The 26,254-nt window shown below is 51.1% G+C and overlaps 1 protein-coding gene across 9 annotated transcripts; it reads right to left on the bottom strand.

Moving 5' to 3' along the window:
* Positions 1 to 11,100: 11,100 nt before the first annotated feature.
* Positions 11,101 to 26,040, bottom strand: Slc35c1 (solute carrier family 35 member C1). Of its 9 annotated transcripts, XM_058583546.1 has the most exons (5): positions 23,886 to 24,964; positions 18,495 to 19,789; positions 18,198 to 18,315; positions 16,438 to 17,421; positions 13,235 to 14,267 (listed from the first exon to the last, which is right to left on the bottom strand). In XM_058583546.1, the coding sequence occupies exons 1-2, from the start codon at positions 24,442 to 24,444 to the stop codon at positions 19,233 to 19,235; spliced, it is 1,116 nt and encodes a 371-aa protein (XP_058439529.1). In that variant the 5' UTR covers positions 24,445 to 24,964; the 3' UTR covers positions 13,235 to 14,267; positions 16,438 to 17,421; positions 18,198 to 18,315; positions 18,495 to 19,232. The 9 variants fall into 9 exon arrangements, with proteins under 9 accessions (XP_046312560.1, XP_058439529.1, XP_058439541.1 ...); XM_046456604.2 differs by adding an exon at positions 11,101 to 11,544 and having other exon boundaries at positions 13,800 to 14,267; positions 16,438 to 19,789; XM_058583558.1 differs by adding an exon at positions 25,941 to 26,040 and having other exon boundaries at positions 16,438 to 19,789; positions 23,886 to 24,415.
* Positions 26,041 to 26,254: the final 214 nt, after the last annotated feature.

Below are 26,254 nucleotides of genomic sequence, written 5' to 3'. Positions count from 1 at the left end.
AAACTTAGAATATTAAGCATGTTCTTCATTGCTTTGCCATTGTCTTTGTTCTGTGTGGCTTGTGTTATCAAGTTGATAAATATGACTTATTTTACTGAATGATAGCCTATTGCTCCGGTATATGATACAAATCTAGGACCATATAGAAGATGGGAGTACAAAGTCCATTTTTGGTTTTGACTCTCTAAAAAGGGCATAGAGAGATTGGAGAGAGATCAAGACAAACTGTAAATTGCTAAAGAGAAACAATAGGGTACTATTTCTCTTTGATGTAAGAACTGACGACGTTACAGCTATACACCTGGTTAATATTTACAAGCACCTCCAGGAAATGGTTGCAGTGAGGACGCCAAAGAGCTGCTCCTGGTTCCAGCTTAGCTTACCCCAGGAGGGTGAGGGAGAACCTTCTTAGGATAAGGCGCTTTAAGGATGAGGCAAATTAGCCAAAAGTGGGGGGAGTCTTTCTTCCCTGAAGATATTTAGGAAGACAGATCAGTTCCGTTTTGTCTCTGTTAGGCAGTCTTGCATGGAGTCCAGATTAGATTACTTTTTTTTTTTTTAAGTTGTATATTAGACTACTTTCTACCTTGGCTTTGCACTGCCGCTTTTTGTAAATATTGATGATTGGTTGAAAGGTGACCAGGCAGGCTCTTCTTAGGCGAGTTTAAGTTACCCGCGCCCTCTAGTGGTAGGACTGGGAAAGCAGCTGTTCCCTTTGGGGCTCCTAAGTTTAGTTATCTGCCTGAGCACCCAGGCCAGGTTGCTTTTTTTGAGACTTCATGGAAAGCCTGCTTTGAGGTGGTGAAAAAAAATTTATTCTTTGAAAATCTCTGGACCAGGGCTGGGGATGTGGCTCAAGCGGTGGCGCGCTCGCCTGGCATGCGTGTGGCCGGGTTGGATCCTCAGCACCACATACAAACAAAGATGTTGTGTCCGCCGAAAACTAAAAATAAATAAATATTAAAATTCTCTCTCTCTCTCTCTCTCTCTCTCTCTTTAAAAAAGAAAAAAAGAAAATCTCTGGACCAGATGGATACATAGTGGAGTTCTATAAGACCTTCAAGGAAAAACTAATACTTTACTCCTCAAGTTATTTCATGAAATAGAAAAAGAGGGAACACTTCCAAACTCATTCTATGAGGCCAATAGCACCCCGATTCCAAAACCAGCAAAGACATATCAAAGAAAGAAAACTTCAGATTAATATCTCTAATGAACGTGGATGCAAAAATTCTCAATAAAATTCTGGCAAATCGAATACAAAAACATATCAAAAAGATAGTGCACCATGATCAAGTGGGATTCATCCCAGGGATGCAAGGATGGTCCAACATATGGAAATCAATAAATGTAATTCACCACATCAATGGACTTAAAGAAAAGAATCATATGATCATCTCAATAGATGCAAAAAAAAGTATTTGACAAAATACAGCACTCCTTCATGTTCAAAACACTAGAAAAGCTAGAGGTAGGAACATATCTCAACATTGTAAAAGCTATCTATGCTAAGCCCCAGGCCAACATCATTCTAAATGGAGACAAATTGAAAGCATTCCCTCTAAAAACTGGAACAAGACAGGGATGCCCTCTTTCACCACTTCTATTTAATGTAGTTCTTGAAACTCTAGCCAGAGCAAATAGAAGAAAGAAATTAAAGGGATACGGATAGGAAAAGAAGAATTCAAATTATCTATTTGCCAATGATATGATTCTATATCTAGAAGATCCAAAAAATTCCACCAGAAAACTTCTAGAACTAATAAATGAATTCAGCAAAGAGCAGGATATAAAATCAACACCCATAAGTAAAAGGCATTTCTGTACATCAGTGACAATCTGCTGAAAGAGAAACTAGGAAAACTACCCCATTTACAATAGCTCAAAGAAAATAAAATAAAACATTTGGGAATCAATGAAAGAGGTGAAAGAACTCTACAATGAAAAAAACAGAACACTAAAGAAAGAAATTAAAGAAGACCTTAGAAGATGGAAAGATCTCCCTTGTTCTTGGACAGACAGAATTAATATTGTCAAAATGACCATACTACCAAAGCACTATAAAGATTTAATGCAATTCCCATCAAAATCCCAATGACATTCCTCATAGAAATAGAAAAAGCAGTCATGAAATTCTTCTGGAAAAATAAGAGACCCAGAATAGCTAAAGCAATCCTTAGTAAGAAGAGTGAAGCAGGTGGCATCACTATACCAGACCCTAAACTATACTCCAGAGCAATAGTAACAAAAACAGCATGGTATTCATACCAAAAAGAGGACAAGGAGACAAACCCACATAAATACAGTTATCTCATATTAGACAAAGGCACCCAAACCTTTTATTGGAAGAAAGATAGCCTCTTCAACAAACAGTGCTGGGAAAACTGGAAATCCATATGCAGCAAAATGAAATTAAGCCCCTATCTCTCACCATGCACAAAACTCAAATCAAAGTGGATCAAGGACCTAGGAATTAAACCAGAGACCCTGCGCCTAATAAAAGAAAAAACAGGCCCAAATCTCCATACTGTCAGGTTAGGCCCCAACTTCCTTAATAAGACTTCTATAGTGCAAGAATTAATATCAAGAATCAATAAATGGGATGGATTCAAACTAAAAAGCTTCTTCTCATCGAAAGAAACAATCAGTGAGGTGAATAGAGAGCTTACTAATTGGGAACAAATTCTTACCACACATATGTCAGATAGAGCATTAATCTCTAGAATATATAAAGAACTCAAAAATCTTAATACCAAAAATAATAATAATAATAACCCAGTCAATAAATGGGCCAAGGAACTGAACAGACACTTCTTAGAAGAAGCTTTACAATCAATCAACAAATATATGAAAAAATGTTCAACATCTCTAGCAATTAGAGAGATGCAAATCAAAACTACTCTAAAAAATTCATCTCACTCCAGTCAGAATGGCAGCTATTAAGAATACAAACAACAATAAGTGTTGGCGAGGATGTGGGGGAAAAGGCACATTCATACATTGCTGGTGTGAATGCAAATTGGTACAACCAATCTGAAAAGCAGTATGGAGGTTCCTTGGAAAACTTGGAATGGAACCACCATTTGACCCAGCTATCCCACTCTTTGGTTTATACTCAAAGGACTTAAAAACAGCATACTACAGGGACACAGCCACATCAATGTTTACAGCAGCTCAATTCACAATAGCTAAACTGTGGAGCCAACCTAGATGCTCTTCAGTAGATGAATGGATAAAGAAATTGGTATATATACACAATGAAATATTACTCAACATTAAAAAAAAATCATGGCATTTGCAGGTAAATGGAAGAAGTTGGAGGATATTTTGCTAAGTGAAGTTAGCCCATCCCCAGAATGTTTTCTCTGACATGTGGATGATGAACCATAATGGGGATGGGGGGAGCATGGGAGGAAGGGAGGAACTTTAGATAGGGAAAGGGGGAGGAAGGGAAAGGGAGGGGGAAGGGGGTAGGAGAGATGGTGGAATGAGATGGACATCATTACCCCAAGGACATGTATGAAGACACGAATGGTGTGACTCTACTTTGTGAACAATCAGAAACATGAAAAATCGTGCTGGATATGTATACTATGAATTTAAGTGCATTCTGCTGTCACATATAACAAATTAGAATAAATAAATAAATTCTAAAAAATTGTGTTCTTTGAACAATTCATCTTAAGAAGCCATAAAGTAGCTGGGCTGTAATCCCAGCAGTCTGGCTGAGGCAGAAGGATAGTGAGTTCAAAGCCAGCCTCAGCAGTTGAGTGAGCCCCTGTCTTTAAATAAAATATTAAAAAGGACTGTGTATCTAAAAAGAACAATGAAAACAAAAAAGGCGGGTGGGAGTGCAAAAAAAAAAAAAAAAAAACAAACCTAAAAACCAAAAAGGGCTGGGGATGTGGCTCAGGGAGCACCCCTGGATTCAATCCCTGCTACCAAAAAAAAAAAAAAAAGCCCTGTAAAGCTTTTCTTCCCTACAGTGATTGAATCCAGGGGTGCTTTACCACTGAGCTACATCCCAGCGCTTTCTTTCTTTCTTTTTTAACTTTTTAGTTGTTGATGGGCCTTTATTCATTTATTTAGATGCAGTGCTGAGAATCGAACCCAGTGCCTCCCATATGCTATAGGCAAGCGCTCTACAACTGAACCACAACCTCAGCCCAGCCCTTTCTATTTGAGACAAGTTTTTACTAAATTGTCCACACTGGCCTCAAACTTGAGATCCTCCTACCTCAGCCTCCTGAGTCTTTGGGATTAAAAAAGTGGAGACCCATAAAGCCTTTTGAAAGTGTGAACTGTAAAGCAGGCTCCCTGAATTCTGGTCCCAGCTCTGCCATTAAACATCAAATCGAGTACATACTTGGGCAAACTCTTAAGTAAGTTTCCTAATTTGTGAAATGAAAATGATAATGACGATGGTGACGATGTTTCAAGTGTAGCATGGAACTGGAGCAAAATAAATAGGCAAATGGCTCAGAATTGAGGAACCAGAAACCGACCACATGAATCTGGACCTTTTACACATGACAAAGATGTCGTCATAAAAAGCGGGGGAAAGGTGGGTTTCCCTATAATGGTGGTGGGCCATTCAGATCTCCCAAAGTATAAAAATGAAATTTGACTTTATCTCACAACATTCACACAAGTCAATTCCAGTAGAGAGACAAAATATGAAACTAGGCCAGAGATTTGAACAGGCACTTACCCCACCGCCACCCCCAGGGATGGATATTCAAGTGGCCAATGACACATAAAAAGTTCCACCTTCATTCATTCACTAGGGAATACAAGTTAAAGCCACAGTGAGGTCCCGGAACAGGCCGGCCAGCTTGGAGGCAGTTACAGGACTGATGCAACCAAGCCTCGAGGAGGATGTGAGCAACTGTTGGGAGTGTCCATGGACACACCACTTTAGAATACTGGCATATTATATACCAAATTTGAAATAACCAAAGTCTCTACGAATGTGCACTACACACCCAATGACCCAGTCATTTCATTCCTCACACATACTAACAGAAACCTGTGCACATGTGCACCAAAAGACCCTACCAAAATGTTCATGAAAGTAGTGTTAGCAATAGTTTTAAATCAGAAGCAACTCAAATGTCTATAAGGAACAGAGTAGAAAAATAATTGGTATACCCAAACAAAGGAATCCTATACAGCAGTGAAAATGAACGACCCATAGTGACTGGTGGCAACATGGGTAAGAAGCCAGGCACAAAAGAAAACATTCACATGTGTCTAGTATGCTATATAAAGTCACAGCCTGGCAAAACTAGCATGTGGTGTGACTAGCCAAAGGAGAAACCAAATGTCCATTATCCAATGAATGGGTATATAAGATGTGGTATATCCATTCAATGGACTATCATTTAGCAATAAAAAGGAAGTAGTGCTCCAGGCTTCAACGTGAATGAATCTTGAGAACAGTTATGCTTCGTGAAAGAAGCCAGTCCCAAGGGATCACACATTTTTGAATTTCCTTTTTATGAAATGTCCATAGTAGGCAATGATCTTTTCTTAAAATTGGGCATCTCACCACAAAGCCATGAAAAGATAATTTTGGCTTTACTATAAATTACTGAAAATTCTGAACCTGCTTGGAATGCCTGCCCGTGCCTTGAACTCACCCATGCCTGGCTCTCTGACCAGAGAGCAGCCCTCTCTGAAACCTTAGTGACGCCTCACAAATCTTGGCCTTCCCTGGCCAGATAACGACCCTCTCTGAGGCTCTAATGGTCCTCATAAATTCTGATGTTGGGGCCAGCAAAAAATGTAAACTACCATCAGTGTTATGCTCGTCAGAGTTCTGTTATCTGTAACCCCCCTTTGTGTAACTTTCTGGGCTATAAAGCTGGGCTGCAGGAAAGCTGGGGTGCTGTCTTGTTCCCGCCGTTTTGGGAGGGAGAGGCAGCCCGGCCGGTCAAAATAATCAGCTTGCTTTAATTTGATTTTAATTGGAGTCGGTGGTCTTTTCTTGCGTCCTGGTCTAACAGCAAATCCACAAAGACAGAGCGTGGTTTTTAGAGCTGCGAGGGCTGAGGAGGAAATGGGGTTCTAAAATTGATTGTGGTGATGGTTCTACAACCCTGTGGCTATGTTGAGACCATGGGAGTGGACACTTGAACTGGGTATGTTAGCTTTGCATCACTGTGACCAAAATGCCTGACAAGAACAACTTGGAGAACGTTTATTCAGGCTCACGGTTTCAGAGGTTCAGTCCATGTCTGGCCAGCTCCACTGCTCTGGCCCAAGGGGAGGCAGAGCATCATGGCAGATGGGCGTGGCACCAAGAAGCACAGAGAGAGCTGAGCTCCGCTCACCAAGGGCCAAACATAAACCCCAAAGTCGTACTTCCAGTGGCCTTTGCCTCCAGCCACACTCTGCCTGCCCACAGTTATCCGCCAGTTAATCCACATCAGTGAATTAATCCACTGGGTAGGTTACACCGCGCATAATCATTTCACTTCTGGAAATTCTTGAATTCTCACATGAGTTTTTGGGTGACATCTCATATCTAAATCATGACAGTGGATCATTGTATAGAATACTCAATGTATCTCAACAAAGCCATGGTTAGAAAAATCACAAAGCATCGTAAATGGAAGCACAATAAGCCTCAATAGAGACTTTTCTTTATTTATTTTTGGTTTGCAGTACTGGTGATTGACCCCAGGGACTTGGCTCCTGCTAGGCAAGTGCTCTAAGTGCTCTGCCAATAACCTACATCCCCATTCCCAGATCAGGACTTTTTTTTTTTTTTTTTAGTTGTAGATGGACCTTTATTTTATGTGTTTATTTGTGGTGCTGAGGATGGAACCCAGGGCCTCATACATGCTAGGTAAGGCTGCACCACTGAGCCACAACCCCAGCCCAAGCACAGGACTTTTAAAAGTCAGATATTCTACTCAGAAATTCTAAGGTCCAAAAACATTGTTTCCAAATCAAATCTGCATTATTTGCAAATTTAGTGTTTCCTTGGGTCCTTTGTTTTCCTGAATTGCGTGCACTGGGTCAGTACCTACAATGTTTTAAATACACGAATCTATAGGTGTCCATGTTCAAAAGAACTTAAATTTGTAAGTTAAAACCCAGCAACAGCTGGGGCTGGGGCTCAGGGGTAGAGTGCCTGCCTGGCATGCGTGAGGCACTGGGTTCAATCCTCAGCACCACATAAAAATAAATAAAATAAAGGTATTGTGTCCAACTACAACTTAAAAAATATTAAAAACAACAACAACAAAAACTATGGTGTTGGTCTCAGGATACTGGGTGCCATGGACTAGGAGGGGCAGGACAGCGAGGGGCACCCGGCGGGGTTTCTGGGGAGATGCTAATGTTCTGTTTTGTGACCCGGATGGTGCTCACCCAGATGTGCTCCTTCTGTGGTGTCCATGAGGACGTGTGTGGCTACGATCCGTCTGCTCGCCTGCACGCGTGCTGTGCATCAATGTAGAGGTTTCAGAAAGGAAGGTGGGGGTCGGGTCTGGTGAGGTGAGCTCAGAGCCTCTCTCATTTGTCCCTCTCTTCTCTGGAAGAGAGTGGGGCCCATTAGTCTTGTGTTCTGCAGAGTCAATTCATCCCTGGCCACCAGCTCCTGTGAGGAACTATGGCTCCCTGGAGCAGCCCTAGGCGTGGCGGGAGGAGGCTTGACAAGTGGGATCTCAGCTCTTGAAAACACACGCAGGCTTCCACTGGAGGAAGGTAGTAGCCAATGGCCTCTTTCTTGTCAGGGAGGAGCTGACACTGAATGAGGCTGGACCTGGTCTCTGAGACCTCTGCAGACCTTGAGCAAAAAGGGCGGAGGAAATGGGCCACATGTTTGCCCCAGCACACTGCGCCGGAGCGGGAGGCCCTGCCTTTCTAGCCAGGGAGCAGCCATTGGAACTTGGGGCCTTCGGGAAGAGGGCTGGAGGCCGCCTGCAGATCCCCTGGGGCTGAGACTCTGTGGCTTTCACCACTCAGGAAAGCTGCACTTAACTCCTCCCTTGAAGGTCAAGATCTGATTGGGGCAGTGGCGTCTGCATTCTGGGTGTAGGACAAACCAAGAAGGCAAACCCAGGAGGAAGGAGGGGCTCCAACCCCAACAACAAGGCCCAGAAGTTCCACAAGTTCTTGCCCAAGAAAAGAGCACCTACTCTAACTCCAGGGAGGAGGGAGTGATGCGTATTTGCAGGTCCCTTGGGAGTTTGAATGGGATTTGGAATCAAATAGACTTGGATTTGAATTCCAGCTCTGATACTTGCTGTGTGGTTTGGGATAAAGTACTTCATTTCTCTGGGCTGCAGTTTCCTTATCTACAAAATAGAGATCACCATTTGACCTCACTTTTAGGGCTGCTGGATGGCTCTCATTTGCTAAATGGTGCAGTGCTCGTCCCCTGGTGCCCCGCCTCTGGAAGGCCCTCCGAGAGTGGTGGTTAGGGGGATCCTGTTATTATTACTGGCTCAGGCACGTGGTCTTCTCCACCTTGGCATTTTGGATCAGACCATTCTTTGTTGCATCCTGAGCATGTTGGGATGTTTAGCAGCATTTCTGTCCCCCGCTCACCAGATGCTGTAACAATCATTGCGGAACCCTGGGATCACTTGGGTTGTGCAACCACATGTCTCCAGAAATTGTCAAATGACCTCCGCTTGGGAACCTCTGGGCTCGTCCTGGAGGGAGTCAACATGGATGTGCTAGGGCTCAAGGGCAGAATTGAGACCCCAGAAGGGCCAGGAGGAGGGGGCTCTGAGCAGAAGTGGGCCAGAAGCCCCCAGAGATGGTAGGGCCGGCGTTACCCCTGGGCTTCTGTTTGTTTAACAGAATGTACTTTTCAGTTATAAGAGTATATGGGCTGAGGAGAGAGCTCAGTTGGTAGGGTGCTGGCCTCCCGTACACAAGGCCCTGGGTTCCATCCCCAGCACCGCCCCCCACACAAAAGTAGTGTTAAGTTCAGTCCTTGGGAAGTCCACTGACCTGCCAACGGGGGCGGAGCGCCTGTTTGTTCCTGTGCTGGGATTTCTGGGGCTGGCTAATGCAAATCCCCATGTCTGGGTCAATAATGGGCTGCCTATTGTACCACGGGTGCCCCAGAAGATTAAAAGGGAGCTGAAAGATTCCTGTCACCTCGTGACGTTGTCATCCTTGTAACTTGGTGGCACAACGCGTCACTTACCCGTCTGTGGTAATGCTGGTGTTGACATACGTGCAGCCCCACCGGCTCTGTAAAACCATAGGACGTGCAACCGCCTGCGGTCATCACACTCGCTGAGGAGGACAAGGGACTGCTCCTGCTTTGAGTATCCATTATGTCATCTTTCCCTCCTTATTTTGGAGTGTACTCTGCCTACTTATAAAAACTGACCACTGGAGAGCAGCATGCTGTGCTACACTGGCGCAAGTTCATCCGGTTCGTGCTCACAAGCAGAGGTCACGTGGAGAGATGATCCTATGCCCTCTAGCTTCGCAACGAATCCCTGTCATGAGTGACACAGGCAAGCGTCCCATCGTGTGGATATCTGGCACTTAGTTTATCTGTTCATCCAGAGACAGACATCTGGGCTGTCTCCACCTTTTGGCTATTGTGAATAGTGCTCCTCGGAGTCCTGGTGAGCTCCTCTTTTTAAACAGCTTTACCAAAAAAGACTTATACCAAAAAAAAAAAAAAAAGTACCCATTTTGCGTGTTCAGTTTAGCACCTTTTTAAAAAAATACTTTTTTAGTTGTGGATGGACACAATACTTCTATTTTTATGTGGTGCTGAGGATCAAACTTGGTGCCTCACACATGCTAAACAAGCTCTCTGCCGCTGAGCTACAACCCCAGCCCCCCTTTAGCACCCTTTATAATAGTCACGGAGCTGGGCAACCACCCCCAGGAGGTAATTTCAGCAGATCTTTCCTCACCTCCCACCTGCAGCCCGCCCAGCTATTTTCTGCCTCTAGAGATTTCCAGTTCCAGACGTTTCATATAACTGGAATCTTTTGCCACCTGTTTTGCAAATAAATTTTTATTAGAACACAGCCCCGAACATTGCTTTACAGATGGCCTAAGGCTGTTTTTGAGTCACGAAGGTAGAGCTGCAGCTTAGGAGCTCCAAGTCCTGATAGTCACCATCGACTCCTGGACAGAAAAAGTTTCATGACTCCTGATTCAGCCACCTTGAGTTTTTTTTTTTTTTTTGTGTGTGTGTGTGTGTGTGTGTCTTTTTTTTTTTTTTTCTTCTTCTGGTGCTTAAACTGATAAAGGAGCCAAAAATAAGGAACAAAAAGAGGATAAATTAGCCAGGTGCAGTGGTACACACCTGCAATCCCAGTGGCTTGGGAGGCTGAGGCAGGAGGCTCACAAGTTCAAAGCCAGCCTCAGCAACAGAGCCTAAGCAACTCAGTGAGACCCTGTCTCTAGATAAAATACAAAATAGGGCTGGGGATGTGGCTCAGAGGTCCAGTGCCCCTGAGTTCAATCCCTGGTACCAAAAAAAAAAAAAAGGTGGGGGGATGGATAAATTGATGTTAAAAACTTCAGGTCAATCAAAACCAGAACTACAGAGCCCAAACAAGTCCCCCAGCCAGCCAGGCACAGGAACAGCAGAGGCAGGGCCCTCCTCACGAGGGCGGGAAGCAGACCTGCCCAACAGGCAAAACAGCGTTCCCTTCCAGGCCCCATCACTCAGGCCGCCTTGCAGAAGGCCTCCTTCCCCTGGAAGAGCAAGTGAAATCTCCATTGGGGGACGGGTTCCACTGGCCAGAGGCGCAGGCCAGAGAAGCTGGCTCCCTGGACAACTGGCAGATCTTGGTGAATCACAGGATTTCCTGGGGCTCTCACCAAATTACTGCTGGCCCAAAGGGCTCATGATCTTTCATTTTCTTTCAGTGCTGCTCTCCGTGGCTTGCAAGCTGGTGTTCATTCAAAATGTTTACTAAGAACCTTCTAGCAACAGCCACCCTACCAGCTTGGTCATGAGCCAGAGAGGCCTCGGTCCTGCTGGCAAGGGGCTTGAGTGCAGCTCTCTGAAGGCCCAGGGACCCTATGGTGACAGCTGATGTTCATTAGGCACTTACTGTGTACCAGGGACCTGTTCAACTCATTCAGTTCCACGGTGACTCAGGAGATGGGTCATATTTATTAACACCATCATGCAGAGAAGCACAGAAAGGCTGGGGAATCTGTCCAAGGTCTCAGGGTTGGTAGGTGGCGGAGTTGGGACTTGAATCCAGGCAGTGTGGCTTCGGGGTTCAAGTTGAGAGGATGAGGAAGGGCTTCACTGAGGGTTTGGTTGACCAAGTGTTCAGTTGCCCATTTCTTAATCTCGGCTTTTTTTTTTTTTTAATCAAAGTGTACCCGGGGTTCTCCCGTAGGCTCGTGAGTTCTGCTCTCCTGACCCTGAGCGAGGGCAAAAGGGGAGTGGAATGTGCCTCCTGTGCCACCTTCTGCTGGGAACAGCTCCCCACAGGGAGACCCTTCCACTCAGTCCCTACGGGCCATCTTCCTCTGCATGCTCCACTTCTCTAAAAAGGTTCCTCTTACTTCTGCTTGCTCCAGCATCACCTGCAAAAGAAAGAACCTTTTTCTGCTTGATTCCAAGATGCTTTGTAGATTTCTGAGCCGGGAACATTCTCTCTATGGCAACATCTCCCCTTCCTCCTCCTCTCCCCCCCCCCATCTTTCCTTTTGCACTTTATTGAAGCCTCATCGACAATGAAAATCTTTATGCATGTAAGGTGTTCAATGGGATGTTTTGATATATGAATATGTTGTAAAATGATGATGACGATTGAAACAATTAGCCTGTACATCGCCTCATAGAGTTACCTTCTTATTTGTGGCAGAAACACTTAAGATCTATTCGCTCAGCCAATCACAACTGTGCAATACAGCGTCGTTAAGGAGAGCCACAGTGTCCGAGTCTCTCTTTCCAACTGAAGTCTCTCCCTATCTAAGTCTGGGTTTGTTTTTGTTGGATATCATTGGATCTAAGATCTGAGGGGGCAAGAGGTGCTAACTAGGAAGAAGGGAAGAATAGTCCTGCAGGTAGAAGGAGTAGAATGGACAAAGGTCCTGTGGCACCTGGGTGTACTGAGCACCTGAGAAACTAGAAGACTAGGATGCTAAGTGACGTGAACCCAGGCCGGGCACTCAATTGCCCTTTTGTGGCTCATCAACCTTAGGATTTGACTATCCTTGTAGCAGCAAAAAGGTCACTACAGTTCCAGGCACCCTACTAAACCCTTCCTCCAGTTCCTTTGTAAGCGAGAGGAAAATCTTCAAGCACAGACCCCCCTTATACCTGCCCTCGGATCTCACCGGTCAGAATCACACAAGCGCCCCGCCAATATGTAGGAATTGCTGACACAGTTTAGACCAATCATGAGTCATCCATGGGGCTGGGGCAGGGCCTGGCCTCAAGGAGGCAAGAGGTCCTCTGACTTCTGAACAAAATGAGGGTCTCTGGCCAGGAACAGGCGGTCATCTATAAATGCCCAGCGATGGCTGCCAGAGTACCCATACCGGCTGGTGGAGTCTTTCTTTCCTGCTAATGTGAGCCTGGGGAAACTGGGGGAGGAAACTGGCAGGACAGAAGTCACTGTTTCACCCTTTCAAAATACACCTCGATGCCCTGTGCAAGAATTCCTCACAGTAACCGAAGGCGCTGTCACTATTATTATTGCTCTTGGCTGTTATTATCAGCACTAGCAAAAGAACCACAGAACCCCTCTGGGCTCCCTCCTGCTGCCCTGCACAGTGTTAAGAACCCAGTCAAGAGAGACAGGACAGCCTTTCCCACACCCAGGGCCTGCGATTATTACCCTCCTCATGCTTCTGGAAAATCCTGGAAGCAGCCAGACAGATCCCTAGGGGAAGCCTGCTGCCTGGGAGGCGGAGAAAGACGGCATGGGTCGACCTGTCAACCGACGCCACATCATCAATCTCACTAGCTCCTGGTTCCCAGAGATGCTGTCGCCTTGCCCCATGGGTCCTGTGCCTACTCCACCTCTCACAGGTGTGATATGCTTCCAAGGGATTTAAATACTAAGAAAGAAATTGCGAAACAGTGGCCCGAGCAGAAGCCAGCCGCATAGGCGCCACCCAGCCCAGAAGGCATTTTAAACATTGGAACCTTGATCAAAATCAGGAGACTGAGGGCTGGGGTGGGGCTCAGAGGCAGAGTGCTCGCCTAGCAAACGAGAGGCACGGGGTTCCATCCTCAGCACCACATAAAAAGAAAATAAAGGCAATATGTTCACCTAAAATTTATTTTAAAAAATCAGGAGACTGCACAGAAAGTTTCAGGTCTCTGGTTCCTCTTGAAAAACGAGAAGTTCTAGCAAAATAGATCTGCTATGGTTTGGACATGGTTCCCCCCCGCAAAATGCTCGTCCCCAAATGATACCAAAAGGTGGTGGGACCCTTGGGAGGCAGGGTCTCGCAGAAGGTGACTGGGATTGCGACTGCACTCCTGAAGGGGTTAATGCTGGTCTCCAGAGTGGGCCAGGTCTGGCAGGAGTAGGTCAGTCCCCACAAGAGGGAGTTGTTATAAAAGAAGAAGCCTGGCCTCCTGGGTCTCTTGTTTCTTCCCTGATTGTGTGACCTCTTACACCAGGCCACTCTCACATGTGATGCCATCTACCATGTTGTGACATAGCCAGGAAACCCTTTCCAGATTCCATGCTATTGGACCTTCCCAGCCCCCAGACTCATGAGCCAAATGAACCTCTTTTCTTTACATATTATCCAATATCAGGCATTTTGTTATAGCAACACAAAATGGACCAAGACAAGACCCACATGCCCAAGTGGCAGACCCGATGGGAGCTGAGCAGTGGTTCCCTTGTGTAGAACTGTCCACTCCATTGCAGTCTCCATCCAGCTGGTTCTCATGGATATCACTAGTTGTCCCACTGCGTGTTTTCATTAGGAATGTTCTGCTGTGATAAATAGTTTCATCTCTCCTGAGACTGACAAAGGAGGGAGGCAGCGGAGAGGCATTTAGTGGTCGAGGGTGGCTGGAAAGGATGCAGCAATAGTGCCCAGGCATCTCTAGCTCCTGCCAGCACGGCTCTCCCACCCAGGAGGCTGGAAGCTACTCTGGCAGGTCTCAGGCTGGATCCGCAGGTCCACATAGCCTCAGGGACCGAGCCTCATCGTTCTTTCTGCTGTGAACTTCCATCTAGAGATCATATCTGCTGTTGTGTCCCAGATCCTTTGCCACACATACAACATGCAAATCTCATCCAATCACTGCACTGAGCTCTGGAATAGGAACGATCACTCTGCAAGCAAGGTTCAGAGAGGTCAAGTCACTGGCCCATAGCCACATAGCTTGGAAATGGCTGGGAAACTGGGCTGCAGAGGTGTTAACTCTGCTCACATGAAGCCACCCAGCTAACAGATGGCTGAACTGGGATTCTGCTATCCACCCAGAGAGGTTTGACCCCCCAGGGAGGCACTATTGGGAGGCTGTGGAGCCTTGAAGAGGTGGGGCCTAGTGGGAGATCTTTAGGTCACTAGGGGCGTGCCCTTGAAGGGAATTGTGGGACCCCAGTCCCCTCGTCTCTCTGCTGTTGCCTGGCCAGGAGCTGAGCCGTTTTGACCCCTGACCCCCTGCCTCACCACAGGCCCCAAAGCAAGGGAGCCCACTGCCACAAACTGGAGCCTCTAAACTGTGAGCCAGAGTAAACCTGTATAAGTTGGTTATCTGGCCACAGTGGCGGACAGCTGACTAACCCAGGTTCCAGATTACTAGATTCTGTCTCAGGTGTAAATACGTCAAGCGCTTAGAATAGCACGTGGCCCGCAGTGAGTGCTCAACTCATGTTAGTAACTAACCACAGTCATATTTAAAGACTCTTATGGTCATGCTCAGTGAGGGTCACTGGCCCGGAAGGAGGGTTCTGGGTAACTGTGGCCCGTTCTGCCCCATCACATGGCTCCCCAGAGCCCGGGGCTGGACAGAGAATCTGGGGCTGGACTGATTTCCAAACCCATCCCCAGCTCCAAGGCCACGATGTCCCACTGGGTGTCGGTGACAGCCCTCTCCCTCCCTCCCCCACACCCACACCTGGACCAGCTGCTTCTACACAGCAGGCTCTGCGTCCCCATTTCAGCTGGTTTCAGGTCCTAAATTTAGCCTTTTCACAGAAGCCAAAGAGCTGGTGGGTGAGGACGGTGTCTGGGGAGAGGTGTCCTTGTCCCGCGACAATGGAACAACGAGACTCTAATTTACAAAGGATGGAGATGTATTTCTTGTCGTTCTGATGTCAGGGGGCCAGCTTCGGGGGAAGGCCTTCCACCTGCCTCACCCTGTGGCAGGGGGAGGGAGGGTGGGGGAGGATGAGGAGATGGGGGGGCAACAAGGGTCTTTTTTTTTGGTACTGGGGATTGAATCCAGGGGTGCTTGACCACTGAGCTACGTACAGCCTCAGCCCCCCCTCTTTTTTTTTCCTTTTGAGACAGGGTCTTGCTAAGCTGCCAAGGCTGGTCTTGAACTCGGGAGGCTCCTCCTCAGCCTCACGAGTTGCTAGGACCACAGGCGTGCGCCACCATGCCAGCTCACTGAACTTGCTTTTTATTTGCCCTAAACTTGCTTTTATAAGAAACTTACTCCCCAAATAACAACTCTGCAGTCACGACCTTAATCCGCTAAGGAAGGCTCCGTCCCCAGGACCTGAACACCTCCAGGGGACCCCACCTCTCCACACTTGCACTGGGGATTAAGTTTTCAACTTTGGGGGATACACTGGGACCAAGCAGGCTTCCTCATCCGTAGGGTAGCAATGGGAAGCTGGCCAGTCGAGGTGGACCAGGAGAGTGGGGTGCTGTGCTCTGTTGTCATGTACTGGCAAGTCATTTGACCCTGTGGGGCCTCAGTTTTCCCATCTGGCAACTAAAATTCACATATATTGATTCCTTAAGTCACCATGTTCTCTCTTAATATAGAACAACTTTCCTTTCTTTCATATGAGGAATAAGATCAGAGAGGGTAAGTGATTTGGCTACACCCACACAGCTAGTGAATGCTTTGAGTCTGGATCTTTTGACCCTAACACTTGGACTCTTTTCACCTTTAGATTCTCTTATCTTCATTTATATTATGGGATTATTATGATAGAGAACCCCCAAATAATATATTTTTTTTATACTAGGGAAGCACCATGGTTTTTTGGTTGAAAGCCAGGCTGCCTGGGTTTAACTTCTAGTTCTGACACTTATTAGCTGTGTGATCTCAGACAAATTACTCAGTCTCTCTGTGCCTCAGTTTCTCTCATCTGTAAGATAGGAAATGATAATTATACCCATTTTCAATAGGATTGTCAGGAGGATCAAATGAATTGAAATTTTGTAAAAATACTTTCAACAGTGCCTCATACCTAGGAAAGGTTAAGTGTTTGCTTAATTTAAAAAACAGGGTTGGGGATGTGGCTCAAGTGGTAGCGCGCTCACCTGGCATGCATGAAGCACTGGGTTCGATCCTCAGCACCACATTAAAATAAAATAAAGACATTGTGTCCACCTAAAAAACTAAAAAGTAAATATTAAAAAAAAAATAATAACTCAAAGCCAATCAGCCACGTGACCTTGAGCAAACACAGCATCTTAGAGACACATGTTCTACTTTGGGCTCAGCCAGTCATTTGCTTTGTGACCTCAGAAACTTCTTTTAACCTTTTTTTTTTTTTTAATTTATTTATTTTTAGTTCTCGGCGGACACAACATCTTTGTTGGTATGTGGTGCTGAGTATCGAACCCGGGCCGCACGCATGCCAGGCGAGCGCGCTACCGCTTGAGCCACATCCCCAGCCCATTCTTTTAACCTTTTTATACCTTAGTTTCCTCAATTCAGAATAAAGGGCTCGGGCAAATTCAAAACCAAACAGCATTTTCTGGACAAAGAAATATCAAATCAGGAAAAAAAATCGAAATGTTTTGGGTCACAATTTCTCACCCATCAGTGTCCACCACAAGGAACACTCCAGGGTCGTGGGGGCTGCTGGGGCCTACCCATAGACCCTCCAGCAATGGTCTGTCCTTGCCCGGAAGTGGGGTGCCTTGCCCTTCAGGGGCTGGGATGACCTTGCAAGTGAGCTGTGGGGATTCTTGGGTGCTCCGGCTGGAGGTCTGTGAACTCCTGCTGCTGCCGGCCACAGGATGCTGGCTCCTGCCCTTCTGAAACCTGTCTCCTTCACAGAACTCTGTCCCACCTACGGATTAGTTAACTACTGCTGCAAAAAACCCCAGAATCTAGAGGCTTACGACGATTTCTTCAGGTTCTGTGGCTGACTGGCTGGTCCCTCTGCTGGTCTCACCTACGGAGTTTGCGTGGCTGTGTTCATCTGTGGGGGAGGGGCCGCTGACCTCAGGTGGGAAGCAGGCAGCAGTGGAAGCTCTGGGCTTAACGAAGGCCTTAGAAGCTGAGTGATCCGTTTTCTGTTGAGCAAGTCACAGGTCAGCCCTGACCCGCGGATTCAATAGACTTGGGCGGGGGTCAGGGAGACAGTAGGTGCTGGGTCGCAGCTCAGCACTATGGAAAGCGGAGCCCCCCTCTGAATCCTGTTGCCTCCTCCTTCCTGTGACCCTCTGAGCCTCAGTGTCCTCGTGTGTAAAATGGGGGGCAGATGGCCTGCACCTTGGGTAGGGGAGCACCGAAGATGAGTGACGGAAGCAGAGCCCCAGGCAGCAGCCATTGGCCCCGCACCTCCCAGGAAGGAGCCAAGGAACCCTGGATCTGGACCCACCCCTTGTCCTAAGAGCTTTTGTTCCCAGGGCCATGCTCCCAAGTCTCCTTGGGGACGTGTGGCCTCGCCCTCGGTGCACACACAGGGGGGCTTTCGCTGGCTTTTTATTAAAGCGCCCAGAGCCTGGGGTGACGGCCCACCAACTTCATGAGAACCGCCTGGGACGTGGGGGCTGGAGGGGACGCTGGCCTTCCGCTGCTGTTCCCACGACACCAGATACCACCCCAGGAGGCGCGAGGTGCGAATGTCCAGTGGAAGGGACAGGGCAGTGCAAGGAACCCTGAGGCTGTGGCGAGGGGCCCCCTCTGGTCTGGTGGTTTGTGCAGAGGCCCTAGGTGGCGGGGCCCAGCCCCCGGTACAGGACTAGAGGCCAAGGGGGCTTGCCCGTGCCCCCACTATGCCAGGGGTGCCACCTCCGACCAGGGACACTGACTTTGTGGCGCCCGGCCTTATCTTGAACTTGCCCACCTCCAGGACTGAGGACTCAGCTCCTGCCGTTCCTCAGCTGCCTCTTGTGACGTGCTGTTGTAGGAGTCCCGGGGACCAAGGCAGGGACAGGAAGTTCTGTGAACCCCGAACTCAGGACCTGAGGACCTCAGGGGAGAATGTGTATGTGCTGATCTTTTCATGACGGAGAGGCTCAGAGCAGGGAGGGGCAGCAGCCTGTGCAGAAGCTTCCCCTCTGGCCCCGCTGCCCCTCCCGGGGATGGAGGCGTTGGGGGAGGCAGAAGTGGCTTCCAGAAGACTGTCACTTCAGCCAGGTACCTGTGCCAGATGCTCGGAGACCAGAGTGGCCCTCCCAGGGCAGAGGTCTCAGGCAGGTTCATCTCAGCCCAGGGACCGAGGGAGCTGTTCATGTCTCCACTTAACCTGAAAGAGACATGTGGTTCCCTCACGTTCCAAAGCTGCAAAGCCTGGGCACAGAGGTGGGCGCTTTCTCAAGACCCAGCCCATTCCCAGGGTCAGGCACAGGCACAGGTGACCCTTCACCTGCTTTCGTGGCTTGCTGCTTTCAGCACAGAGAATGGGGTGCACTGGTCCACTCCCCCCTGGGCTCATCCCCACAACCTCCCAACACAGGCTGGTTTGCGGGGCCAGCGCTACCCTCCTGCCCAGGGCCTGGGAGATGTGAGGTGACCGACTAGCTTTGGCTGGCTGTTGGGGTCACGCCATCTCCCTTGAGTACCAGTGAGACTTCACTTCACCAATACTACCCTTGAGGTGGCAGCCCTGTCCAACCCCAGGGGTGACGTGGAGGTAGAGGACCTGGTGGGGGACGGGCAGGGTGCTCCCCTCAGTATGGTGTCCATAAATAGGACAGGGGTGGGGACAGGTTTGGCAACTTTCTGATCTACTTGGAACACTGGCTCCTTTTCAGCCCCATATTCTGATCTGGTCTGTAAACAATGCCCACTGCACCCTGGGGTCCGCAGGGAAGCCTTCGGTGCCGTCCCAGCCCCGACTTCACCCTTGGGGCTGGTGGCCGCAGGTCCCTGAGGAGGCTCACACCCCCACGGTGCTCTTCTCGCCCTCTCTGGGGCCGGGGTCCTCCTGACTCTTCATCTCCCAGCCCCGGACCCAGGTGTAGGCGGAGGAGCCGCCCAGCACCATGGCGTTGCTGGTCCACCAGAGGAAGCTCTTGGTTTCTTCGAAGTAGAGCACGGCTAGCACCGTCTGGGCGCAGGCCTTGGCTGTGCCCGACACGTTGTGGGTCAGGGGACTGGTGAACTTGATCTGCAGCCCGGTCACGTAGCCGATGGCGAAGCCGAACAGGCCGCCCAGCGTCATCATCCCCCAGAAGTGGGCGCTGTCCAGCTGCGCGAAGTCCAGGAGGGCCTGATGCTCCCCGAGCAGCAGGAGCAGGGGCAGGAAGAGGGCGCAGGCGTTGACGTTGTTGTAGAAGGTCAGGCGCCAGATGCTGCCGTCCACCGCCGGGAGCACCTTCTTGGTGTAGATGGCGTTCAGCGAGACACACAGGCTGGCCAGCACCCCAAAGACGGTGCCCACAAAGGACAGGGTGCCCTCGGCCTCCTCCTGGTCCACACCCAGCCAGAAGCCACCTGCAGCAGGGAGAGGGACGGGGTGGGGCAGAGGGGGAGGAGCACCGTGAGGACTGACGGCAGACAGCACCCGGAGGTGGAGTGGCACAGCGCCCACCGGAAGGGACAGGGCAGTAAAAGCTACCTGGAGGCCAGGAGGCCGAGGAGAAGGGCACGTGGTCGGAATGTTTGCCCAGGTTCATGCAGCAGGCCTGCCCTCAGGGACAGGGGCCTCAGGGACGGGAACAGTGCTCTCCTGCAAGAGGCCTGTGCCCCACCATGCCCGGTCGGCAGAGGCACCACCTTCGGCCCAGGGGCACTGACTCTGCCCATGTCCTTCCTATCCTGAACTTCCCAGACTCCAGCACCGTGGGGGACTCGGCTCCTGCCGTTCCTCAGCCACCTGGTCTGTGACGTGCTGTCGTAGGAGCCTCGTGGACCAAGGCAGGGGAGGGGGACAGACTCTGACCCCACAGTTCACAGTTCACTGTGTGGCCCTGGCCACGCCCCCCTCCCCATACCTCCTTCCACAAATCCACTGACCCTTCTCCCCCCAGCAAAATCCCAGGGCTGGGGGAGAGGCCCGAGTGAGGCCCCGTCCCTATCCAGCAGAGGGGAACGTCCTTCCACGGACCACTGCCCCAGCTTTAACCTGCCCCGGAAACACTGTGAAGAGGCCATAGGATAACAGCGTGCTGTGCTGGCCCTGGGCATTTGGAAGGAGCAGCTTTGGGATAATGCCACTTAGCGTTAAGGTGACCCTGGGCCTTGGCTTCTTCTCCATGGACCTCATCACAGGAGCATTAAGCTGGAATCACTCTGGCCTGAGGCATCTGGGGACAGTCACCCCAAGACTCACCTCCTGCTCTGAGAGCCTCCACAGCTCCCCGCTGCCCACAGCGAGTCTGCACTGAGCCTGGGCGGGCACACTGGCTTGCTGCACCCTCCAGCCCGTCTCTGCCTGGGGTCACAAGCACCTGAATCTCCCTGCTTCTCACGGGGCCTCAGTGTCCTTGCCTCATGTCTGCCCCAGAAAACGCCTCCTTTCCAGAGGGATTCTACTCACTCTTCAAGGTCAAAGTCGGCCTCTCCAGGAGGAATCCTTTCTGACACCTCCAGCCCTTGACCTCTTAAGCCACTGGCCAGGCCTGGGTTGCTAAGCATCTGATACACTAGTCTCTTCAGCCAGACCCCATGCTCCCAGAAGGTGGGGGCTGGATTTTACACATGACATCTCCTGCCATAGCAGCCAATAAGATGGGGTAGCAGGAACAGCTTTGGTTGTCAGAGAGACCTGCCCTCCAACTGGGCTGTGCATTTCAGAAGCTGAGTGGCCTGGGAGAAGTTACTTAACCTCTCTGAGCTCCAGTTTCCTTCATTTGTAAAGATCTGGGGCACTTTCTTGATTCCCCACTCTAACCAATCTATTCCCTTTTTTATTTTTTGTGGGTGGGGGGATACTAGGGATGGAACCCAGGATGCTCTACCACTGGGCTACCCCCAGCCCTTTTTATTTTTTTTTTGGTATCAGGGATTGAACCTGGGGCACTTAACCACTGAGCCACATCTCCAGCACTTTTTATTCTTAATTTTGAGACAGGGCCCTGCTAAGTTGCTTGGGATTCTCCTCCTTAGAGACACGCCCCACGGCACCCAGCACCTTCCAACTCTTAACCTTGCAACCTGAGGAATTTTCCCACGGCACAGACCTGCCCAGGTCCTGGCACGTGCAAGGCCTCTCTGTGGCTCCCAAATGCTGTCAAGAAAAATTCGGCTCATTCACCTGGGCCACCAAGGCCTGCACCGCATGGTCACCCTTGAGCTCTAACTGGGCAGCCTGGCGTCAGGCAGGGCTTCCCCCAGAAAGTCTGCTTAGATGGCCCCCTCCCCCCTCCCCTTCCTTCAGGGTTCCCCAAACACCTCCTGGGTCCCCATCGCTGCCCTTACCCCCCGGGCAGAGCTGTTATCACTGCCAGGCACGATGGCCAGGCCCTCTGAGTGTGGGAGCTGAGGCTACCTTTTCCAAATTTGTGACACCAAAGCCTGGCACATGCTTAGTGACTAATTAATAGCTGCTGGCTGAACGGCGGGTGCATGTATTAAAGGAGACACAGCTCAACGCCTGGTGCGCACCCGTAGTCCAGCTTGGGAGGCTGAGGCAGGAGGACCGCTTGAGCCCAGGGGTTCAAGACAAGCCTGGGCAACAAAGGGAGACCTATTTCAGAAAAAGGACGGCAGGCACCTATTAGGTCCCAGGCCCCGGACACGCAGTCCTCTTTGTCTTGGCAGAGCCCCGGCACACAGGTACCCACAGGCTGCCGAGGTGGGGCAGAGGGCTGGCTACCCACTCCAGCTTAGCCAGAGCACCCCCAGCCCCCCAGCCAACTGGGACTGCAACCTCAAGGTTCCAGACCCCAGGGGACTGTCCCGCAGAGGGAGCTTTGGAGGTTCTATGTGACATGGGAGGCCAGGAGGAGGGCCTCGAGTGGTAGCTGAGACACAACTTCCCAAAGGAGGAAGGAAGGGGACCTGCAGATACGGGCAGGGCTTGCAGCGGCAGACGCTCTCTCAGCAGCTATCTTGCCAACGGCCACTTGGGTTACTCTGGGGACCTGGGCTCAGTTCCCTTCCGGCACACATATTCTCCCACCAGGAGGCCCACCCCACGCCATGTGTGGCAGAGGCAGAGACACTTAAGTGGAGACCTCTGGGGTGACAGAGAGGAGGTGAGGCCCAGAGGGAGGCAGCAGGGGCTGGGGGGTTCCCTGGGCAGGGCTGCTGGCCACTCCTCCCACGATAACCTTGCCCTTCTCTCTTCTCCCCTCTTGGGCCTAAGACAGAGCAGCCCTAGGTCCAATGGCTGTTCAACCAGGGGAGAGAATTTCGAGGACAGATAGTGTGGAGGGGCCCTTCCCCCTCCACTAGTGCACGGAGTCGGGGACTCTGGGACACCAGGGAAGAGTATGTAGGCCAAATAAGCCACACGTTATGGTGCTGAGGAAAAACCCGAGCAGGTGCAAATAAAGATCCCACTCCTAGGTGGCAGAGCCTAGCGGACCGCGAGGCACTGCAGTGCTGCCCAACCTGACCCTTGGCAATAAGGAAATGTTCTACGGCTTGTGCTGTCCAACACAAGAGCCCCTAGCCACACGTGGCCACAGAGCACCGGAAACGCGGCTGCAGAATCTGGTGATAACCCTTGCACGGGAGGAACCGAATACTTAAAAGTTCATTTAACCAATTTAAATGTGCACGTGGCCAGTGGCTCCTGAATTGGACAGTAAAGCTCTGGCTTCCAGTGTTCAAGAACAGAGCAGACTGGAAGCATAGGCCTGGGAGTCTGGCTAATCCAGGTTTGCATCCTAGCTTGGTTACTTGCCGGCTCTGTGGTCCTGGGCTAGTAAGTTAACCTCTCTGAGCTTCAGTTTCCTCATTGCATGGAGATAGATGATCATGGGATACCACCACACACAGGACTTCTGGGCAGTCGAAGAAGATGTTGTATGTGAAATGAGAGCATAAAACCACTATCAGTAATTGTCTTCTGAGGGTCAAGTCTGAGATGATGGTATCCGGGCTAGCAAGGACAGAGGGTGATGGTGTATTTACTAAGATGCACTGTCCTCTACAAAGAGAGTGGGGTGGGTACTCAGGACACTTGAGCTTTTGGGAAACATGCTACAGAGGTCAAGCGTGTGGCCGCTTGCGTTCACATCCCAGCTTCGCCAGTGATCAGCGTTGTGATCTTGAACAAGTTATTGAACTTCTCCGCGCCCTGGCTTTCCTTCTGTAAATGTGGGTTATAATCCGACCTTGTTATGAGTATTAGTTAATATGGGTAAAGTGCCTGGATATGTATGTCAGTCACTTTTGCTGCCGCTGTTGCTATTATTATTGCAATTATCATTCGGGCCCTCACTGGGCAACTACCTTGCTACATGACCCTGGGCAGTTATGTGTTCTTTCTGGGCCCCAGGCTCTTCCTCTCTGACTACTGAACCAAGGGAACTAGGACAAAGGTGCCTGGAAGGGTTGGTTGCTCTTTACCGTTTGGGTCCCATGCCAGCCCTACCTATGCAGCCCTACCTATTCAGTGGGGCCCCAGCCAATCACTCACCGATGATGATGCTGCAGGTGAGCAGGGCATAGAGGGAGGTGGTCTGCTTGAGCAGCACGTAGGAGAGCAGCACGTTGAAGACAGTGGTGAGAGAGCGGCCCACGTTGTAGAAGGCCACCCCTACATACTTGAGGCAGAGGTTATTGAAGGTGATCATGCCGATGAAGACCACCGACAGTGGCAGGACGCTGCGAGCCACCCTGAGGTCCAGGCGCAGCGTGGGGAAGTCCACAGCACCAGGGCAGCAGGTGGCCAACGTGCTGAGGCCCTTGCATAGCAGCGTGGTCACCAGGCACTGGTAGAAGGTGACGAAAATGGGGGCGTCCAGCCGCAGGGAGGGGCTGTCCAGCAGGTACTTGTTGAGGAACACCATGGAGATGGAAGTGACCCAGTAGAGAGAGACCACCAGAGCGATCTGCAGTGCCCGCAGCAGAAAGGGCTTCTCCCCGCTGCCTGCCTCGGCCTCTCCAGAGGGGTCGGGGGCACCGTTCAGCGCCATGTGCAGGATCCTGGAGCGCTTCAGGGGGGCCCTGTTCATGGTAGCAGAGAGCTGGGTCATAGGGCGGCCAGAAGGGATTCCCTGGATGACAGGGCAGGGAGCTGCTGCTTTCTGCAGGCGCAGCCCTTGTCACATAGGGGTGGCCTAACGGCCTCCTTCCTCCTGGATGAAGTTCTGCTTTGGGGTGAGCACAGCTGTCCTGCTCCACCGCTGGCTCCCTCCCTGGGAGCTCAGGAGAAAGACCCTGGAGGGTGAGCCCGGGACCGCGGTGCAGCGAGGGACCGGGGCTGGGGCCTGGTGGGGAAGCGTCGCTGGGGGAAACCGGGGGAGAGGAGCAGGAGCGGCGGGGGGAAGCGCCGGGATGCGGGGCGGGGCGGGGAGAGGGCCGCGGGCCGCGTGCGGAGGCGGGAGCGAGGCGTGGGCTCGAGGGCGAGGGGTCTGCGGCGAGTGGGGAGCCGGCCGAAGGCGGCGCCGAGGGCGCGCCGCGGGGTGGCGCAGGAGGGGAGCAGCGCGGGTCCCAAGCGCTCGGGGAGCAGGGCTTGGGGATGTGGGTGGAGGCCGGGCGGACGCCGCGCGCGCCTTCCCCGGCGCGGGCTCCCGCTCGGCTCGGCCCCGAAGCCTCCGGACGTCCGAGGCCGCCTCCCGGGCGAGGCGGGCCCAGGCTCATTTCCTGACACGCCCCCAGCCCCCTCCTTAAAGAGCCCGCACGCCCCGGGTTGCTCTTAAAGCCACAGCCTCCCGGAGCCCGCGTTGGCCTGTCTGACCTGCCTCTGCGCCCCAGCTCACTGCCCTGCCGCAGAGCTCTGCAGTTCACAGTCACGGAAGGTTTTTCTGGGTGCTTGAGCTTCGCCCCGTTCCTGGAGAGGCTCTACCACCCTCTCCCGCCCATCCTCACTGTTTGCTCCAGATGCTCCTTCTACTACCCATTTGGCTCCGTTCGGGTCCATCTTCTCCCTCTCTCAGAATCGGGATGCGCCCCAGAGTCTTGGCACCATCTCTACACCTCTTGGCCCTCTACCGAGCCCAGGTCACTTTTCCGGCCCGTGTTACGCCCTCCTGCCTCCTTTTTCACTGCCCCCAGTCCTCTACCAGCCCTATACCGACACGGCGCCTCTCTACAGAGCGCAGGTCATTTCTTCCAGACCTCATTACGGTCCCCCTCCCATTTTCACTGTTCCCACTCCCTCTCCCAAGCCCGAGACGCCCAAGAAACATTCCAGAGGCCGGAGGCCACACTGTCTCTTACAGACATCAGTTCGTCCGCCCCGGTTCTGCATTCGGGACCCTTCTGGTGGGTCGATCCTAGCTCTCAGCCTCAATTCGACACCCCTTTCCTACCCCATTCGGGAAAATACCGTCCCCTCCGCCAGCCCAGCTCCGGTGCCCAAGTCCGCGCTCCCGGGCTGCGAAGGCACCTGGCGCTCACCTCCTCCAGCGCACTGGACGCCGGCCCGCATTACCCTACGTTGCACCTGCAGCGCCGCACCCAGGAGCCACACCCCAGGGGGACAACTTCCTGCTCCCTGCCCGGGTCTCGGGCGCGAAGCCAGCCTTACCCGAAGCTAGCTTCGTCCAGCCCGGAGGCGGCGGGGCGTTATCCAGCCGGTTGTGGGAGCTGATTCCCAGTCTTTCCAAGGCCATTCCCGCCCCCGCTACCCCGCCCTAGCCCGCCTGGGGCTCCTGGATTCTGTTATCGCGGTTGGCAGGTCCCACGACCTGACAGCAACCGAGGCCCGCTGCGCCCAGAAGGATGCGCGGATGATTCCGCCGGTAACCGTAGAGGGTTCCCCGCCCCTCCCAGGGACCAGACCCCTGGGAAGTCAGCCCCCAGGGCGAGTTCTGTTACTGGGCCGCCCGAAGGACAGACTTC

This window comes from Marmota monax, unplaced genomic scaffold (assembly GCF_021218885.2).
Source record: "Marmota monax isolate L192 unplaced genomic scaffold, Marmota_monax_Labrador192_F-V1.1 WCK01_AAM20220418_F8-fsc00047, whole genome shotgun sequence".
NCBI lineage: Eukaryota > Metazoa > Chordata > Mammalia > Rodentia > Sciuridae > Marmota > Marmota monax.
This window is presented reverse-complemented; position numbering and strand designations above follow the sequence as displayed.

What these genes read in the sequence shown, in the direction of transcription:
- Slc35c1 (XM_046456604.2), bottom strand. Translation starts at nt 24,444, where the DNA reads ATGACCCAGCTCTCTGCTACCATGAACAGGGCCCCCCTGAAGCGCTCC. An exon ending in CACCTGCAGCATCATCATCG is followed by an intron (nt 19,790 to 23,885) that starts GTGAGTGATTGG and finishes TCCCTGCTGCAG; the next exon opens with GTGGCTTCTGGCTGGGTGTG.